Here is a 19,367-nt window from a genome sequence, read left to right on the forward strand (position 1 = left end):
TTAGCGGTCTTCTACCACTTCCTACTAAATCTCTCTTTCATCAACATCCAGATTTCCTTTTTCAATATGGTGCCAAGACTCCCTAACTCAAAATTCGAAATTATTTAGCATGTGGTCCTGAGCAAATCGCTGACTGCCTCGCAGATGGCTAAATCTGTTGAATGTAGTAAGCATTCGATTATTAATATCAGTAACAACCTTCGTTGGTTCGAAAATGTCAGAGCACCGCCTAACCTGAGTTGATCGATGAAGTAAAATACCTACGATGATTGAAGCACTATGTATCTGGCCGTCTTCTTAAAAAGTCCGGGATATATATAGGCGAGATACCAATCTTTCGTGCTGGGCTCGACATACATGCTTATGATCCGTGAAGGTAGCGATTAAGCGGCCATCCAGACAAAGAACGTATAACCCTCCACATATTATATCGCTCTGTACCTGGGCCATCTACTGGGTGAATGAAGTTTTTAATTTCAATTCACTTCGTTAGCCCAGTCAGACCATGAATTTGCCGAAAAGGTTGTGTACACAGTTAAAAACCGGGGAAAAGGAGGGAGCACACTCCGTAAGGATTGCAAGGAAGCGCAACGACCAATGAGACGTATAGCTGTATGGCAATTGAAGCTATTGGATAGAAAGTAAGCCACATGGCAATGATCTCCGAAGCCCGTCGATCGTTTTCTCCGCAAAGGCTTCAATAGCGTTTCCGAGATGGCGTTGATGGCGCAGTGATCAGGGGCCGAGGTACTTCAAAGGCTTATCTCTGTCCCATAGATGTCCATTTTGGAAGACGACCTTGGAAGAAGTGTGCCGGATGATCAGGGGTACAAAACGAGGTCAAAGCACAAGCTTATGCAAAGTCTTTGGGTGGTAGGTATGCATCTGGGTATTCGCATGTGCGGGCGGACTCGTGAGGTATGGAGGTCCGCAGTGGAGACCTAGGGAGGCATTATTGAATTGGCAGTGCCCCACGTGAAGGTGCTGACAGTGGGTTCCACGCGGCTGAGGCATTTCCAAGGGGGTGGAAGCACCCTTGAAATGATTGACAAAATGATTGACGCTTGCCCTCGGTTGGGTTAGGATTCAATAGTCTGTCAAACCAACCATGGAGAGAGATGGTAAAAGTTAAATAAACCGGGGTATATGGGAGCAGAGTCGTTTCGTGTCAGGGGCGCGTTGACCTCGGGGCGGGATGAGACCCACGCGGAAATCACGGTTTTCTGTCACTTCTGACGTCTGGTACCTTGGTAGCTATATTGTGCAAGGTCACATCGAGCTTGCATAAATATTTGACGTGGATTATCTGGGACTTTTCATAACAATTTTAGATACTGTCTAGTTTTTCAGTCCCGGGGTAAGCGGAGGACAAAGTGCAGCCTCATGCATATGTAACCACTACTGTATTAGCCGGCAACGATGCATCAGATTCGGGCAAACGCAAGAAGGGCCACTAAGAGTGTAATACCGGGTCTTCAGTGGGTCCTGACTAGCAAGAGTGGCACCCGATTGTATTTGGCAGCTACGCTCGACAAGGGAACTTGAGTAGACAGGTCCGTCATTCCAAAGTTATGGGGCTACAAAATACCCATCTTGAACAAGATTTGCATCCAAACGAGGCACAGGACCCGTCTTAGCAGCGATCAGATCCACTGCTGGCGATGATGCGGTGGGGACCAGCCGACTAAATCCACGCTAGAGACGTCGATGGCGGAAACCCGCGCCCTGTGGCGCTTTTCCATGGAATTATTCTCCATCCAGGACCACATCGTGCGCAAATTGAACTGGGACGCCGGGTGCCTGACGGTCCCAGATCATAGAATTTTCAACGAGATCGCCGGTGTCGTACGCTATTTGAGCGACTATTCAAACTTTGCGGAGGTCATAGCCAAGCGAGACAAGGATCTCGCATGATGCTTTGCATGATCACATACGAATTCTCCACAGTCCACAGATCGCTCAAAGCCCAGAGCCGGTTTCAAAAGCACCTTCCCCCGCTTGTCCATTGATCAGTTGTACTCGTCATTCTTTTAATCGACTTTCCTTTACGTCGAGCAACCAACACTCTGCAGCCAATGCAATAATTCCGATTCTGGACGAGGTTTGCATTGGACCTGTAAGCTGGGCATGAATGACTGAAGCCCTCACCGACATTCTTTTGAAAACACCACCCACCTATTACGATCTTTCCAGTCATTATCGATCTTTTTAACACGATATAATGGCAAACCTTGTTCACGAGATGATTCCCCGGAGCGAAGATGATGGATACGCCCAGGGAAAGCGAGCAATGGTCGTGACAGCAGTTTTGACGAGCATTGCCGCTGTTATCGTCGCCATGCGATTGTTTGCACGACTTAAGCTGATGAAATCTACTGGGCTCGAAGACTGGTCCATTCTGATATCCCTGGTATTCTCCATCATATACCTCGCACTTGTGGCTGCCCGTAAGACCATGCATTCTGCGACCCATTATACCATTCTAATTGACTGCATCTAGAATTCCATTTCAAAATGGGTGTTCACTCTGATCAAATTCCTCCCCACATTCTGCAAGAGCAACTGAAGGTACGCCGAGACGCCCTTCGACAATTCATCGTCGTCGAAATAACAGAGCTAACAACCTTTTGACAGTGTCTATGGGCCGCAATTCCCATGTACAACGCCAGTCTAGCATTCACTAAATTCTCCATTCTCTTCCAATATCTCCGCATCTTCCCTGCTCGCTCTTTCCGGATTGCCTGTTATACCGTTATGGCTATTGTGGCTACATACTCGTCTTGGGCTATTGTTAGCGGCTACGTCAACTGCGTACCCGTAGCCAAGTTCTGGAACCACGACTTGCCGGGAAGCTGTCTCAACTTCGAGGCAGTCTGGTTCTTCAACGCCTCAATGAACATTGCAACTGATGTTACCCTTCTCGCTTTGCCTATGCCATTGCTGGTGCAACTCCAACTCCCGCGCGTTCAGAAGATTGCTCTGATGGGTGTCTTTGCTATGGGTATTCTGTATGTTCCCATCTTTGCTTTTGCTTTTGCTTTCCAGAACTAACCGCCATCAGTGTTGTTATTACGAGTATCCTTCGTCTCTCCAGTCTTCAAGTTGTCGCTCAGAGCACGGACACATCTTGTTTGTTTCACCACTCTCTATTTTCCTGATCCTTGTACTAACAACCGCAAAGATAGTAACGTCGGAGCTGCATACTGGACAGCTGCAGAATGTAACGTCGCCATCATCTGCGCCTGTCTCCCCTTCCTCCGACCCATCATTAGCCGCATCTTCCCCAAGCTGCTCTCTACCAACAGCCACAATCGGTACACCACCTACGGGCGAACCGTACAAACCGCTACGAAAGACGCAACTGCCAGTCGCTCACCTCGCGTTGAGCTGTTCAGCCAAAACATGGACAAGGACTATGACATGTACTCGATCAATGTCAAGCCCGGCGACCGCTCAAGTCACAGCTCTCTTGGTGGCATCGAGGTTACCACTGAGATGACGGTCTCGCAAGAGACAACCAAGCATGATGATACTGCCAGTGAAAGGCACCTGGTGTCCAGCCCAGTATGAGATTCTTTTCTTTCCCTCTCCAACTCCATTTTTGGAAAGTGACACGTTTTTGATTTACGATTGCATTGCGACGGGAGACGTTCTCTTATATTCTTGTACATATCTAATAACGGCTGGGTAAATGGGCGGTAGTCTTGAAGCATACTTCATTCTTTAAATTTTCATTCTAAGAACCAACCCTTGGATCTTGTCTTCACTGATTAATATCAACAACAATCTGATCTTCACTACCAATCTTCTCACATACCAGAGTTCCCAACTCCAGACTAAGCGCTCCGATTTTCCTTCTCACCCACTCATGATCCCCATCATCAACCCCAAGCAACATCGCCCGAAACCTCTCAATGCGCGTAGGGAAAACCTCCAACTGATCAAGCAACAGCCTCTTCTTCCCATTCTCCATATCTTTCTCTTTAACAAGAACCCTCCACACGGCCCCAAGATCATTTCTATACTCATCACGCAAAGCATAATCATCCACAAAATCCCCACACCCGTAAATAATCAATTTCCCACGATATAACTCGACCCCCTGAACATGATGCGACGAATGACCATGTACAATATCAACCTCGCACTCATCGATTAAGAAATGAGCCAACTCTCTAATCTTCTCCCCAGGATTCCATTTATAGTTCGGACCCCAATGAACCGAGAAAACCTTCAACGACGGCTTTGATCTCGCACTACCAGACATCAAAAGCTCTTTCAACCTGCTCCTCGTCTCAAACGTATAATCAATAAAATGAAACCCCCCCACACCGCTCCACTCACTCGGATGATCAGCTGCCGCATAGACAAGCACCTCATACGCACTCCCTTCCTCCCCCAATTTCAAAACAGCAGGTCTACACGCCTCCTCATCACTCTCCCCACCCCCCGCAAAAGGAATTCCAGTCCTTCTTACAGTCCTAACAGTCTCAAGTAACCCCTCAACCCCAAAATCAAGCGTATGATTATTCGCCAACCCAACATACCCGACCCTTGCAGCATGCAGGATAGGCGCCAGATTGACAGGATGCATGCGGTAATTGAATACTTTATCAGGACAGGGGTCAGGGGATGTCGTTGCGGCTGTTTCGAGATTTATGAGTGTTAGGTCTGAGGTACGGAGGAGTGGGAGGGCTGTGCCCCATGGTGAGGAGGGGGTGTAAGTTCCGGTTGATAGGGTTGGGAATATTTCTTTAAAGTGATCTGCGATGGCGGCGGTGGATGGATCGTGGATGTGTGTTTGGTAAAGTTGGTCAATTATGCGGGCGAGCATTACGTCGCCGGTGAATGTTAGCGTGTAGGTCTTCATCATTTTCGGGTAATTTGGTTTCGTGATGTTGAGGTTGTTTTGTTTGGGATGGTTGAGGTTGATATTGGGTTGGGTTGGAACCAAGTCATGATGACATCGATAGACTCATGATTACCGGGCCGAAGGCACCATTTGGATAATTACTATTGTTGAGAAAGGATATCATGGAATAAGGTAATATTGAGAGAAGCAATTGATTTATAGAATACAGTCATTCCTAATGCTTTCTAGAATTTTTAATAGTAAAACAGTGCACGGATCCATTCCATCCCAGCCAAGCGTTCAGTGGTATCATGCGCAAATCACCGAGTATTTGCGCCGTGTATCAAGTGGAAGAACCCCACAGAAAGGAAAGATAAAAGATGAAAAGGAAATTTTTGTTCTCGTTAACTTCGTCACAACCTGAGCACATTTGTGAGTACTGCGGAATTAGTGGCGCATCTCTGCCAGTTCCCGTTCCTTCGCACGCAGCATCTCGCGCATCTGTTCGGCTTCACGTTCCAATCGGGCGCGACGTTCGCGGTCGGCGACAGGATCTGAGAGAGAAGAAATGCCGGGAAGAGTCTGCGGTTGGTGCGGTGCTGAGGTCATTGGGGGCTGGTATGCCTGAGACCGGCCAATATGAGGGGGATTCAACCGGGCGTGAGGATCCGCCTGGTTCAAAATGGAGGAGATCGAGCTCAGGCGGCCTTGGGGCGATGGATTGGCAGAAGACATAATGGGCGGCAGCTGATTGGAACCGGAATCCAAAGAAGTGGAAATTTGATCCGCTTCTGAAGCTTCGGCGAGGGTCCGTTTCTTTGGAAGACCAAGTGTATTTGGTGACGCAGATCGTCGTCCGAATTGTGGCCCAGGAGAATGACCGAGGCGCTCGGGCTCCATCAGTTTTGGGAGAGTATGAAGGGGGACAGCAGCAGAGCTGATGTGGAAGCCGGTGAAGTCCACAGGAGGTGGAGCGAACGACGTAGGCCGCGGATAATCCATAGGCTCGCTGCTCATGTAACGATAGTGTTCGTCGTGATGAGCCAGGACAGCCGGGGATGCTTCGGGGGATGCAGATGATCCATTAGAGGACTGGGTAGCAGCAGTGGGAGACTGGTCCCGCAAAGCAGGAACAACACGCTTGCGACGCTTGATAATCGACTTTTTCATTGTTGTGGGGCGATAGCAGCCATGCAGCTTGTAGTAAAGTCCTTTAGAAGGTTAGCGAAAATGCGGCAGAACTGAGGCTACAGAAAAACTCACCACAGGCATTGCAAATGGGATGACCATGCTCATCCCGTCGCCAGAGAGGAGTCACAGTCGTCCCACAATTTTGGCATGCAACCAGCGTCGAGTTGCTATCGGCAGAAGTGTTTTTCGCGGGAGCTTCCGGTTCTTGAGGAGGAAGCAATGGCTCTGCCTCAGGGGCAGATGTCCGACCCCATGATCCGTGAACGGGAGCGGCACCGCGATGCGAAGCCTTGTAGATACGGTTGTTGTAGGCCGGGCAGCCATCGCATCCTTCTGCTCCACCGGTACCATTGCAACTTCCACCACCGGGGCAAGAGCCCTTGCAGCCGCCCTCTGACTGAGTCGAATGATCATGCTGGTGGTTATGCACCGCTGGCTTATCAGCCTCCGGGCCTTGTTGCATGCGATTTCGTTTCGTGGGACGAGCGACGTTTCGAGCTTTCAAATAAAGACCGCAGGCGTTGCAGATCATCGCTCCCGTAGGAGCGCGGCGCCAAAGTGGAGTGGATTTCGTTCCACAATTACTAGAACCATTGTTAGCATTCCTCCACCAGTCAGACGACAACCCGAGGGAAGGGAACTCACCTGCAAGAGTGTCCCAGAAAAGAAGTATCCTTCTGCGCCCTTGGAGATGTTTTGTCCTGGGCACTAGCGGATGTTTCCCGACTCAATTGGCCCGTCGCGGATCCCTGATTCGGCGGAGGACTCCCTAATGTCTTGAAACCAGAAGCATCAACGTGGTGCTGAGCGAGGTGTTCACGACCCGCCTGCGCAGACGAGATCAGCTGCTGAGCAGCGTCCAAGTCCTCCCAAGATGGCTGTCGCATGGAGCCAGTGGGAGTTTCGGGATAAGAGCGTACCGATTCCATGTGTGAAATGGACGCTAACATAACCACTTCGATACTGAGCCCGGGGTTATTGTCGGCTAGTCTGATCGGACCAGGAGGGAGAGCGGATATAGCAGAAACGGAGACGACGAAAAGCGAGAGGAGAATAGATGCTCGGTGGATGTGAGGGTTATGTCGCACTGCAGTTGGAGGCCAAATTCACCGTATCGCGCACAACACGCCAGAGGTCAAAAGTCGGTCTAGACTGCTGGGGGAAGCACCTAAGCCGAGTGACTGCAGCCGGCAGGAACCACAGGTAAGAAGGGGGAGGCCGCGTCGAAGGGGGTGAGTAGCTCGTTTGATAGCGATCGACGATCGACGACAGGGCCGTCTTAACAGCAGACGAAATATTCAAAGAGTGTGGCGACCAAAAGGCCTCGGGTCAGGTGATGGCAATTGCGACAGCTGACAACGTGTGCAAAGGGCTGACTTGGCGCTGTGGGGGAAATTCGGCGAGGCTGGCCGAAAGAGCTAAACAAATGGAGGACTGGACCCAGGTGCTAGGTGACTAGGGCCCTGCAAGATGGTGATCACACCGCGTTAGGAAGGGGGTAGAGATTCGAGGCGGAGAGAAGAGAGAAGAAGAAAGGAAGAAAGATAAGGGAAGAAGTGGGGAGGCGCAGATTGGGTGGTCTGAGGTGTCAAGTGTGGTTTGACCAGGGGCAATGGAGGAAAGAGAAAGAGAAGAGAGCAAGGTTGGAACGATCCAGACGCCTGCTTATCGAGCAGATCAGAGAAAAAAAGACAGTGAATACGGGGAGTTGGCTTTATCGATCTACGAAGGGGGGATCGACGAGACTATCATATCAGTCTAATCACACTGCCGAGGATCGCTATCTCTATCTCATCTAATCTCTCTCGCTCTCTCTCTCTCTGGGCTTACCTGTTAGTACTGAATCTTTTTACTTTTCTTATGTCCGCAAGCAATCTTAAGCGATATTTAGATTTTTTTTTTCTTTTCTTTTCAATCCATCCCCAGATCGTATGCTACATGGGTCCACCGAGTCCTGATGAAGTTTAGGGGGAAGAAATCAGTGGGAATGCACCTTCCCAAGTGAGGCCGGGGCGGGCCAATGCGCAGGCAAGCATCTTTATCTGTGCGATGATTGGTGGAAGGTTCATCAGGCGAATGTCATCGTTAATGTACGCATTTTCATTGGTTATCGGCAGTCATCGGTTCTTGCCGTTTGACCCGTTTGGACCTCGTTTTGATTTGTTTGACTCGTTTGTTTCTTTCCTGCCACGCTGTTACCTTGGACACAATCTTGGATGGAATAAAATGCCTAGGAATCTTAGGTATCTAACGCATCTTAGCTATGAGAGACTGTAACCCCCTCGGTGATCCGTGTCAGTCGTTCGTGCTTGGACCGAATAGGCATTTGGTCCGTCCTTTGTAGGGTTAGGGCAGGACGATCCCCAAGGGTCCATACGTGACGTGGGATCTTTCCTGATCTCAGACACTACATCATAGCCAAGAACGATCCACTCAAATGACATTTCATACGAGAGCTCTAGCCACACGCTCATCCAAGAAATATAATACAGATGCTTCCCAAATGGACTATCCCCAGGTATCTCGAAATGAAAGCGATCCTCCACTATTCGCAATCCCTAGTGCCTGCACAAGTGAGCACCAGGGTTCCAGGTCATAACACTCGTTGAGTATTCGTATATCGCGCAGCGACCAGATCCATTACTTGAATGCGACCCACAAGGGTCATCTAGAACGGGTCCTCGCTCACCGATGCAAGCCACTTAGACCTGTTCGGCGCCCCAACCCTGGTCCGACTCGCGCATGTTGGAAGGAGGCTCGATAGAAGGGATGAACTCGAGAACGAGGTAGGCAATACCGGTGATGCCGATGATGGAGGCGGCAATCTCACGCAGGACGTGGCCGTGGAGGATGATGCAGCCGACGAAGATGTAGACTAGTAGAAGTCAGTATGGTTACCAGACGATAGAGAAAGCACAATCACGTACAGACACCACGGCCGAGGAAAGAGAACAGGAACGAGGCGTAGCGGTAGGCATAATCGGGAACGTTGGGCATGAACTCAAGACCGCCAACAACTGGGACTGCGTTAGTACTGGGTCGCCATGAGTCGGATCGTGCAACTTACCGAGACCGAAGACAATCACGTATGCGCCGACGATGATGGAGCTCATGGTAGCCGGGAAGAACTGGCTGATACCGCCGAGCACCATGATCACACCGATCGCGATGTTGACGAGGCGGCTGTTTGTTTTGTTAGTTGGGAGGCTCGTTCTCAACCTGCCCATAGATCATCCAAGGCAAGATCATCCATGGCGCAATCTACGAGGGCATGTAGACGACATACAAGATGTTGGAGAAGTCCATTGTGATGGTGTTTTCGGGTGTTTCCACTTGAATCGAAGGGATCTTTAGGGTCGCGAGGTCTAGGTTCGCAGGGCGAGGTATCCGACTTGCTTGGCAATGGAGAGTGCGGGAGGAGATGGAGATAGGTTCGTCAATTCGCTAGTTCTGTCGTTAGTCTCTTTGGAACGATCGAATCGATAGAGTGAACAAGTCCACAGGTGAGGAATCACAGCGATTCGCAATTCGGGAAACCGGGTGGGACTTGATGTCGTACATACCTAGGAAGGACAAGTCAAAGGGAGAGTGATCAAACCAGGTCACGGCTTAATGAATGGAGAAACAGAACAGGGGCAGAGAGACGGGCAAACAGCTGCGGCTGTCGCAAGCAGCGGGTCTGCCAAGCTCAGTGGCTGAATCAGCAACAAGTCACGTAATGAAATCGCCGCCGCTAATTTTATACGAGCTAAATGCGGTAATGATGTACGAGGCCCTTTTGGATTGTCTAGATACTGATGCCCTGCTGCCTATACTCTAGACGCACCGTTGACAGCCCGTTGGCTAATCGGCTCATCTTCATAGGATCTCGCTGTACCACGTCATATATAGCTTCCACATCTGTCCCTATTCCAATCTCATCAGCCGTTTTGAGGCTCCGCGAGTCGACAAAGGGGGTCATAGAGGGCCAGACGCTCTGAACGTTGTTGAGAAAAAGTTCCTCGGCCAGATCGCCGACTCCCTTGATATCTTTCACAAGGCGTCCGACTTCGTCTCTTTCAGCCCGGCCTTGTTGGAGTAGATTGTTAAGGTCGCCGTCTAGCGATTCGCCGTATTAGCATTCAGGCAACAATGATCAGACCCATGTTACCGTGTCAGCACATACCATATTTCTCCTGTACAAATTCCGCCAGCGCACCTAGGTTGGTCGCAGCCTGCTCTCGATACCGATTGTATCCACTCTCTCGTAGCACGTCCGTGCGTTCTTCCCAGGTACTGTCTGACAGCTTATTGACGTCGTGATAACCTACTTCAATGAGGTGATTGACGGTTCTTTGCGAAAGGCCATGTTGAACAGGGCGTGACTTGAGCATCGCATCAATAATCATCGCAAGCACTCCCTCGGGGGTTGGAGAGCATGCTTTCTTAGCAAGTGGCGTTTCAGCTAATGGTGGACTACCGAATTTGTCGAGCACCTCCTGGACTCGGAGGGTCATATCATCCGCCTGGACTTTCGGCATGGCGATGGTTACAGGCGGAAAAATCTGGTACTGCGGGGTAATCGCTAGATGAATAATTTGAACTTGAAGAGTAGTTAGACGGCATTAAATACGTCGAGAAAACGACGCTTGGGAAGACAACAGTGGCTAAATTTGAGCCTCAAGTATGTTTTACGTCACAATTGCACAATAGGGTGTATCGAAAAACGGGCTATTTGAAGGGCTTGGCAAAGCCTCCCCTTTGATGTTGGTTCCCAATGGCCCGCCACTGTTTAAAGCTTAGCCCGAATCTTGCTTTGCAGTACTTCCTTAACCAAGGACACCACCTCATTGGCACAGCCAAACGATGCCTGGTATCCGAAGCCACCATGGCCATAGTTATGCACGATCTTGACACCCTTCACCTCATCCTTCTCAAGACGAGGACCACCCTCACGCAGTGGCCTCAGACCAACACCGTGGCGAATAATATCAAGACCCTCAATTCCCTGCCCCGGCTTCACAAGCTGTGGAGCAACTGCAATTGCACGTTTCATGATACGGTTGGCAATGTTCGGATCCGGCAATGCGTCCCAGTTGTGCTTTTGGTAAGTGCCGCCTAAAATAGTGCCACCACCGATAGCACGAGTCATCGTGTACAACGCTTCATCTGGGCCGTCGTCGGTTCCGGAAGTAGAGTACATTGAACCGGCGTCGTTTCGGACTACCACGATCTGGCCGCGGGCAGGGTACATCTTACCGTCGGCGACTCCACCGAGTATCTTGGATGCTAGGCCTGTGCAGTTCACTACCACGTCGGCGGGTTGACCTGTGTGGTGAGCTGAGGCAGCTTCAGTTATATGCTTAAGAACTGCTCGCTTGAAGACTGCGCCATTTTTCACACACTGACCCACGAGCCACGGGAGATAAATGGCTGTGTTGATGCAGACGGAGGTGAATTGTTGGGCGTTATCCATGTCACCACTCAGTTTCTCTTTCGGAATAGATTTAAACTGTAGATATCGTAAGCATGTATCTGTAAAGCTTAGGGTTTGCTGGTCTTACGTCCGGTACAACATCCTTGTACCACGGGTTAGGCTTCACCAATTCTGAGAACCAGTCTCCGGTAGCCGACCCCTGGTCCTTTTTGCGGTTATAAATGAGTGTATCTGAAAATCTAATTAAATCATAACTCTCCTCTAATGCTTGGAGGATAAAGACGTACTCAGAAAGTGGATGCCAGCTTCAGGGTGCTTTTCTGTGATCTCTTTCAACGGGGCCCAGGTGTTCCGCTCCCATTCCTGATGCTTGCTACCTTCCTTGCCAACGCTAATTGAAGAACATGGGTTAGTTATGCTCCAAGGAGTGGGGAAATGAAGCGTACGGCATGTAGTTGGCGCCGGCCCATGGTGAAGCATATTCAATATCGTAGTCTCCGGGCATATGCTTCGCCAGCACGGTGACCTGGTTGACCGGATCTTTGGATAGCAGGTAGGCCGTGGTTAGGCCCGACACACCAGCTCTGTTGCGCATGTCAGTTCAACGTTCAGGCATGCATCTCCTTGCATGGGTGGAGTCGGGGTAGCTGTACCCCAGAACGACGATATTTTTCGGCATGTTGAATTCACGTTTATCCTTCCGAGTCCAGCTAATCAATCAGTCTGAAGAGAATGACAAAATAAAAGTGACGAACATCAATTGAGCGCGAATGACTCAAAAGGTGTTAGAGTGAGACTAATCTCGAGCGGGGTGAGGAGTAACCTCCCGTTATCTTTCAATTTGATAAGAGAAATGGAGTCGCTCGGGGTAATTTACAATACGTACGACCGGTGTTTCTCTGCTACTCTTTCAGGTGACGGCGGGAGAGGCGGTGTAGGCAGAAGCGAATGAGGCATGTTTGTTACCTTAAACGCGCCAAAGTTTTCAAGGTGGAGACGCGGAGGAGTACAGAGCTCATACCGAATTAAATACGTCTCCACATACTCGACCAGGCCATGGGAAGCTATCGATCATTAATTGAGTGGTATGGTAGATGAAGAAGGCCAGCAGGTCACGGGATGCTCTCTCAATAGACGTCTACTAAATATTATATTGAAAAGACCTTATACTTCATATTGGCCCCATGTTGGAGCAAGGGCCTTCTCCGTAAAGTCCCGTGTTCTCCATTTCGGGCTCCACTGTATCCCTAGAAATGAATGAATCACATCTCAAATGTGAGGGCTAAACAAGGCGTAGGTTAGAGAATGGTCAAGCGAAAGGAATGGACAGCATGTTCCGAGAAACTGGAGATGACAGATATACGGAACAAATCAATTGAGAATAGTAAAAACAGCTCTATGGATAAGCTCTGTCACCCATGTCATAGAAGGAAAGGTCTCACGTGCGGCCCAATCACCGTACCGGGAATGGTTCACCGCCCCTGACTCGGCACTCAAATCGCGGCGGATGCTTGAATTCCTTTTTCAATTCATCGCACCCGCAGGGCTCCTCTACTCTGCGGGCAGTTAACTGCTTCCCCCCTTGTATTTCGAATTCATTGATTGCCTCCTTATTCGCTCTCAATATCATAAATGTCGATATTGTCCTTAGGGACTCTCTTTCCACCATGTCTTCCCTCACACACGGTGGCAGAATTGTGCCCATACTTACGGGCCACCAACAACAACCACCCGACTCCACCACCACCCCGGAGACCGCTACTCTAGAGACTCGACCATCACCATCTTCCATCCACACTTCTTCGCTGCTGGTCCAGCCAGATGAATCCGCAACTATGCGTCACAAGAGGGCCATTGACCTGGCAAGTCTCGAAATGGCCTGTTTAAAGGAACGTGACCTATTTGCTCTGCCAACAGAAGGTGATGGTAAGACCCCTGGCTATTTAGAACCTTATAGTGTAGCAACGAAGCATAGTAGCTTCGTTGCTGTGGAATTACCGTTTATTGACGCGTCAAACAGGGAATTGCCTTTACTACTCCCTCTCGGATCAATTGTGGGGAAACTTCGATCACGACAACGAGATCCGCCAACTTCTGGCCGACCACATAGAGATGAATAAGGAGTACTTTATGCAATTTGTCGTTGCCGAGGGTGGTGAACGTCGAAGACCCAAACGAGCCGCCCAATCGGCCTACGCTACGCGTTCCGCCGACGTGTCGGCTCCATCTGAAGAGGACAAGGAGCGACGTTTCGAGGCGATGGTAAACTTTACCCGGAAGAATGGCGAGTGGGGTAGCTCCGAGCACCTCCAGGCTTTCTGTCAAGTATTCAAGGTGGACATTAATGTGTATACCATGGACGGTGTCCAAGCCTTCCGTGATGTCAACGCCTCGCATGAAGAGCATCGGGATGTGATTCACGTCGCCTTTCACGTATGATACATATGCTTAAACGGGGCTTGAACCTGTAACTAACTGAACGCAGGACTTTAAACACTACTCATCAGTGCGGTCTATTGATGGCACCCATAAAGGCCTCTTTACTATTCAAAAGAGTGCTGACCAAGTCCCGTTACGAGAATTCGGCGAGGATTCGAAGGAGCAGGTCTCCGACAATAAACGTCCTATCTACATGAAAATCCCCGACTTCACCGCGGAGACGGCTCACTCCTCTGCATCATCCTCTTCCTCCGACATTCCTCTTCCTACGACGACCACCACCACAGCCACGACTCCTGAAACAACCTTAAATGACGCCGGTTTGGCCGTCGACGTTTTCCCGCCCTGGGATATCCAATCCATCCAAGAAGGCCTTGGGGGCCGATATGATCGGGACACGATCGTGGACATGCTCCAGAGATGTCGCGGTGATATCGACCGGGCATTTGCAGCCCTTCTCGATGCAGTACCGGAGAAGAAGCCCATTCCTGGTCCCTCCTTCAACTCCAGCATTCAGGTATCCCGAGAATCATCACCCTTTAGTACCGGTAGCAAGCGTTCTGCCGAGGACAGCGAGGACTCCGATGACCCGCGACCAGCCGTCCGGCGCGTGCGACCTAAGAGACATATTGTCTCCAATCTCACTCTGGGTGTCGATATCTCATTCCGAGACGACCAGAACGAGCTCGTTTCCCTTAATCTCCACATGAAAGCAGAGGCAGATGCTGAAAAGGCCCGGGCCGAGTCAAGTACCGATGATGCTCAGGAATCTTCCGACCAATCTGCGTCAGATTCCAGAAGAGGACCTCGCCGCAGCGGCAGACTCTCCAAATCTCGACCGATTTAAGCGTCACGGCCTATCTTTCAGGGTTTCGGACCAATATTTCGTTATTTTGTGCGCCTTAGATTCCTCTCTATTTTGCAGCGAACTTGCATTGTGATGGCGTTAGCGTGAAGCATATGGCACATGGGATCATTTTTTTGTCATATGCATGGCCACATGGAACAGCCAGGTAGGCTGGAGCGGCGTTTTGACTTATCAGCATGGGAGGATGTGCCTGGAGCACTCCCTCAACGGATCACGACATGCATTTCTTTTGGCGATGGGTTGGAGGTTTTTTAACTTTGATGTTTCGCTTGGAGAAACACTCCTAACATCTTGCTTGCATTTGCACAATCGATGCATTTCTCACCTTGGGTGGATTTATTTGAGATTACAACTCGGTTTTTTCCCGTATGGCTCATTGGGGTAACTCGTAATACCCTGCATGGAGCCGCATTTGGCTCTATAGTGTTGCACGGGTAACACTGCTGCTGTTCCTCGCGGTATAAAACTTCTGATTCGTCGTGCCTATGAGGAAATTTGTAGATTGAAGTAGTCTCTAATTGCCAGTACCATTTACAAATACGTCGACGTCTAGTCTATCACTTGATACTCGATCATGCGAACTTTGAGGCCAGCTCTCGCATCTCCTGTATCATTCTATGTAATGCTGATCAAACTTCAGAATGAATCTTCATTTCATCCTTCTAGTAGGAACTTGAGGAATGTCGCCCCGATGGAAACACCATCATGTTCGTTACCTGTTCTTGCCAGGGCCTCCTGCGCTTGGTCCTCACTCAAGACACCAGCCTTGGCCCTACTCTGAATGATAACGTCCTCAATCTCGCGAGTGAATTCAGGGTGTCCCTGAACAGTGACAAAGCGACGAGGCGCATACATGCCCTGAACAGCACATCTCGGTGAATGTCCAAGCAAAGTGACACCCGAAGGACAGTTATGCACAACATCCTGGTGCATTTGTTGAACGCGCTGCCCTAGTTAGCAAATGTCATACCAACACCCCAAAGAAACACATACAAGCTTCTCCAAACCGAACAACTCCTTCCCCTTCTCCGTCAAATCCATGTCACAAACCGCAATTTCCCATCCCTGGTCACTCCGTCCAACCTTCGCACCCAGCGCACGGCCCACGATCTGATGTCCGAAGCAGATTCCGAGAATTCGCACCCGATTTTGCGCCAGGACCTGCTGCGTAAACTCGACCAAACGGTTGATCCACGGAATATCTTCAAAAGAATTGTGTTCTACCCGGTTATTAGCATTGCGTTACACCGTTCAACGATCGTCAGGAGCACTGACTTGACCCTGTAAGAAGCACAGCGTCGACATCCTCCAGTCTCGGGTATTCCTGCGCGTCGATAACGTCCCATTTTGTAATCTGGAGCCCGGTGTCTGGGTCTAAGCGTGAATTTCCTAAATTCTCGGCGCTGGATTTGAGGAGTGTCTTGAAGACGCCGTAGTAGCCTTCGTTGTTGTAGCGGGCGTTGACGGCGGGGAGTGGGGTGTCGCATTCCAGGACGGCAATTCGGAGAGGGGGCTGCATTATGCCGGTGTATGAGAGAGTTTGTGTGTCTATATCGCGAGAGTAACCTGTGCAAGGGATAAATGAGACGTTAAAAGACAAGTGTAAGCAAAGGCGTGAGAGGAGGGGAATGAAGGCTCGAGTTGGATTATCAATTATCGATAACCTCTTATCGCGGGATCAGATCCCAGCTTCGCCACTGATCTCCAACTCGGCTTACTCGTCGATCTCCAGGGCTTACTGCAGGACCCTGCTCGATTCGTCTGACTTCGGCTCCCAGAGCTGCATTATCCTAGTTGGGGCTCATGTGGTTCGTATCTGGGGTATTAAGCCCTTATCCCCCACTTTTGTTGCTTAATTTTCGCCGCATTCTCCGTTGATCGGAGACCCAGCTGCCTCTCGCGGTCACCATTCTCGTTTTACTGTCCTCGGTATATCTATATATTTCACTCCTTTCGTCGTCACCATGAGTGCTCATGATGGGGGACATCTGGCTGCTTCACATCCATCTGAGGCCACTCCGCTTTTGCGAGAAGAAACAATCCGAGAAAGCACACAATGCCGAAGCGTGGTCACCGAAGATGTTGAAGCAGGCTCATCGAGCTCAGGTGATTTCAACGAGGTGACTACACTCGGTCTCACTCGGGTCAGTTCGCTCTCCGGGTTGGACATTGAACCGAATCTAGAGAGATTGGTGTCGAACACATCCACCAATGACGCCTGCGAGGATCTAGACGACAGCTACGCGGCGCGATTCATTGATGTATCCCCCACCAGGTTTTGGCTGATCTTCTCTGGCGTATTGATGGGTTACCTGATCGGCTTTTTTGACTCGACTCTCATGGCCTCCAGCCACCCTGTCATCACATCGTATTTCCATTCAGCTAATGCTGCATCGTGGTTGTCGACTGCATTCTTACTCACATCTACGGCTTTCTTGCCTCTATTCGGGCGCGTTTCTGATGCATTTGGTCGGAAGCCGGTTTACCTCTTCTCTATAGCCATGTTCTTCCTCACAACGGCATGGTGTGGTCTCGCCCAGAGCATCGGTAGCTTTATCGCTGCCCGGGCGCTGTGCGGAATGGGTGCGGGTGGTGTTTTCTCGATGGGTCAGATCGTATCTAGTGATCTGGTGCGCATCGAGTATCGCGGTACCTATCAGTCATATCTTAATCTCTGCCTCGGCATTGGCAGTTGCTTAGGCCTTGCGTTCGGTGGTCTTCTTTGCGATCAGATTGGTTGGAGAGGAGCTTTCCTCATTCAACTGCCCTTTATCCTTATTCTGTTCATCACTGCATCCAGCACGATCCCACCGGGTCTTGGAATAAAGCGGGTAGGGTCTGAGCGCATGAGTGTCTTGCGTCTAATCCGAAGTGTCGACTTGACTGGCTCATTGTTTTTGATTCTGGCGGTCACGGCTTTGATTATGGGATTGAATTTGGGTGGAAATGTCTTCCCCTGGACTCACCCTCTGGTCATCGGCTCCTTGGTCGCATCGGTCATTTTATCAATTGTGCTCGTGCGATACGAGAGAAACATCCCCCGGGCAGTTTTGCCGATTAAACTGCTTTCAAAGAATCCTCGCGCCAGCATCATCTTCGGCAACTTTTTCGGGTCCATGTCCGTAAATACGATGATGTTCAACGCCCCATTGTATTTCCAGGCTGTGAAACTCTCCAGTCCAACTGACTCCGGCTTGCGGCTTGTGGCAGCTTCAATCGCGGTTACTGCATCTAGTGTCGGAACCGGTTTCCTGATTACATGGTCCAAACGGCTGAAGCCCACGATTATTATCGGTGGTGTTTGCATGTTGCTTGGAGGGTGTGCCGCAGCCACGATGGGCGTTCACACAGCCCCAGCAGTTGCGATGCTCTGTGTTTCCTTTTCAAGTCTTGGACAAGGCTTCGCGTTCCCTTCTTTGATGGTCTCGATTCTCGCTACAAGTGAACAAGATGATCAAGCCGTGGCAACTACGACGCTAGGTCTAGCCCGTAATCTGGGTTCTGTGATGGGTGTGGCTATCAGTAGCTGGATTTTCCAAAATTCGCTTGTCTATCAACTTAACCAGAAAGTAACTGGCGCTGAGAAGGGGCGTATCATTGGTCTTGTTCGCAAGTCGATTCGTGCTATTGGTGATCTTGATATGAATCATCGACAAGAAGGTTCGTTATATCAATGAAATTGTGTCTTATTGCGTCCATTGGCTGACCCCTTCCTTCTTCTAGTTATCGGCGCATATGCTACGGCACTTCGCGTCACGTTCATGTCAGCGGCTGTCTCGGGCGCGATCATGTTGATATTACACTCCCGCCTCAGATTGCCCCGACTAGGGAGTAAATCTCGGAAATAAGTGAAAAGGATGAGGGCTTCTGTTTCCTTCCTAAAAGTCCCTATTGCTCACAACATGACTCTGGTGTCTGCTGAGATGACCTGCCATAAGCCGTCGAGAACTCAATATATATTCAAGGTCCAGATCCTACATTCTCCCACATGATGTACATGATACTTCCGCAGTCCTCGCAACCGCCAATGTAAACAGGGATGTGCGCATTCGATACCCGCATCATTCAATGTTCGTAACTACCTATTTGGGCAGGTTATGGAGATAACCAGTGGAAGGCGCTCTTGGGGCGGTGGGCCCCCACTTTTTTTTCTCGCCCGCCTCCGCGTTAGATCCACAGTCTCGACTCGACTTCCATTCTCTTCATCTTAAGTCTCTACCTTGAGTCTTACACACAGACATCTGGACTGTTATCGTTGATCGAGTCTAGAGGAACGGGCTGGTACGTCTAGTTCGCTGGGACTGACTCAGACGGTCCGTGAGCTGACATCACCGCGGAACAGATCCTCGACCCTCTCTGCCCCTCCGCGTTTTGATCGCCGCCGCCTACCATCGGCCCGTTGGAAGACGAAACAACTCCTCAAGATCTACTCGGCCTTTCTTGTGACCTTAATCCCCTTGCGCCGGCAGCGAACATGGCCATTCGAGTACAGCTACGTGGGAGATCTTGTAAATTTGGAACATTTCTGTTAGCCCATAATTTGGCTGTCCCAGTTGGTGCTGGAGGCTGAGAAGAGAACCAGAGCGTTTTTCTTAAAACCT

General features: G+C 50.1%; 9 protein-coding genes across 9 annotated transcripts; 3 read left to right on the forward strand and 6 right to left on the reverse strand.

Moving 5' to 3' along the window:
- Positions 1 to 2,221: 2,221 nt before the first annotated feature.
- On the forward strand, positions 2,222 to 3,570 carry N7443_006462 (PTH11-like integral membrane protein; the record flags this gene model as incomplete). Its single annotated transcript, XM_056886518.1, has 5 exons — positions 2,222 to 2,447; positions 2,501 to 2,568; positions 2,635 to 3,008; positions 3,062 to 3,129; positions 3,182 to 3,570. The coding sequence occupies 5 exons, from the start codon at positions 2,222 to 2,224 to the stop codon at positions 3,568 to 3,570; spliced, it is 1,125 nt and encodes a 374-aa protein (XP_056740167.1).
- Positions 3,571 to 3,763: 193 nt separating this feature from the next.
- On the reverse strand, positions 3,764 to 4,873 carry N7443_006463 (CapA family protein; the record flags this gene model as incomplete). Its single annotated transcript, XM_056886519.1, has 1 exon — positions 3,764 to 4,873. The coding sequence occupies one exon, from the start codon at positions 4,871 to 4,873 to the stop codon at positions 3,764 to 3,766; it is 1,110 nt and encodes a 369-aa protein (XP_056740168.1).
- Positions 4,874 to 5,299: 426 nt separating this feature from the next.
- On the reverse strand, positions 5,300 to 6,993 carry sreA (siderophore transcription factor SreA; the record flags this gene model as incomplete). Its single annotated transcript, XM_056886520.1, has 3 exons — positions 5,300 to 6,063; positions 6,116 to 6,627; positions 6,689 to 6,993. The coding sequence occupies 3 exons, from the start codon at positions 6,991 to 6,993 to the stop codon at positions 5,300 to 5,302; spliced, it is 1,581 nt and encodes a 526-aa protein (XP_056740169.1).
- Positions 6,994 to 8,745: 1,752 nt separating this feature from the next.
- On the reverse strand, positions 8,746 to 9,349 carry N7443_006465 (TVP15 family protein; the record flags this gene model as incomplete). Its single annotated transcript, XM_056886521.1, has 4 exons — positions 8,746 to 8,918; positions 8,971 to 9,060; positions 9,111 to 9,226; positions 9,330 to 9,349. The coding sequence occupies 4 exons, from the start codon at positions 9,347 to 9,349 to the stop codon at positions 8,746 to 8,748; spliced, it is 399 nt and encodes a 132-aa protein (XP_056740170.1).
- Positions 9,350 to 9,830: 481 nt separating this feature from the next.
- On the reverse strand, positions 9,831 to 10,563 carry N7443_006466 (uncharacterized protein; the record flags this gene model as incomplete). Its single annotated transcript, XM_056886522.1, has 2 exons — positions 9,831 to 10,141; positions 10,209 to 10,563. The coding sequence occupies 2 exons, from the start codon at positions 10,561 to 10,563 to the stop codon at positions 9,831 to 9,833; spliced, it is 666 nt and encodes a 221-aa protein (XP_056740171.1).
- A 251-nt stretch (positions 10,564 to 10,814) lies between these two features.
- N7443_006467 (FAD-dependent oxidoreductase) lies at positions 10,815 to 12,138 on the reverse strand (the record flags this gene model as incomplete). The annotated part of the gene is made up of 5 exons (XM_056886523.1): positions 10,815 to 11,534; positions 11,587 to 11,690; positions 11,747 to 11,850; positions 11,906 to 12,043; positions 12,113 to 12,138. The coding sequence occupies 5 exons, from the start codon at positions 12,136 to 12,138 to the stop codon at positions 10,815 to 10,817; spliced, it is 1,092 nt and encodes a 363-aa protein (XP_056740172.1).
- Positions 12,139 to 13,126: 988 nt separating this feature from the next.
- On the forward strand, positions 13,127 to 14,745 carry N7443_006468 (OTU domain-containing protein; the record flags this gene model as incomplete). Its single annotated transcript, XM_056886524.1, has 3 exons — positions 13,127 to 13,385; positions 13,480 to 13,892; positions 13,945 to 14,745. The coding sequence occupies 3 exons, from the start codon at positions 13,127 to 13,129 to the stop codon at positions 14,743 to 14,745; spliced, it is 1,473 nt and encodes a 490-aa protein (XP_056740173.1).
- Positions 14,746 to 15,420: 675 nt separating this feature from the next.
- N7443_006469 (type 1 glutamine amidotransferase) lies at positions 15,421 to 16,312 on the reverse strand (the record flags this gene model as incomplete). The annotated part of the gene is made up of 3 exons (XM_056886525.1): positions 15,421 to 15,711; positions 15,760 to 15,986; positions 16,042 to 16,312. Coding segments are annotated over 3 exons (789 nt in total), but the record flags the coding sequence as incomplete, so codon positions are not given.
- A 418-nt stretch (positions 16,313 to 16,730) lies between these two features.
- On the forward strand, positions 16,731 to 18,443 carry N7443_006470 (putative MFS multidrug transporter; the record flags this gene model as incomplete). Its single annotated transcript, XM_056886526.1, has 1 exon — positions 16,731 to 18,443. The coding sequence occupies one exon, from the start codon at positions 16,731 to 16,733 to the stop codon at positions 18,441 to 18,443; it is 1,713 nt and encodes a 570-aa protein (XP_056740175.1).
- Between the last annotated feature and the right edge of the window lie 924 nt (positions 18,444 to 19,367).

The sequence above is a fragment of the Penicillium atrosanguineum genome (assembly GCF_028827265.1).
Source record: "Penicillium atrosanguineum strain IBT 20685 chromosome Unknown utg000005l_segment0_segment0, whole genome shotgun sequence".
Lineage (NCBI taxonomy): Eukaryota > Fungi > Ascomycota > Eurotiomycetes > Eurotiales > Aspergillaceae > Penicillium > Penicillium atrosanguineum.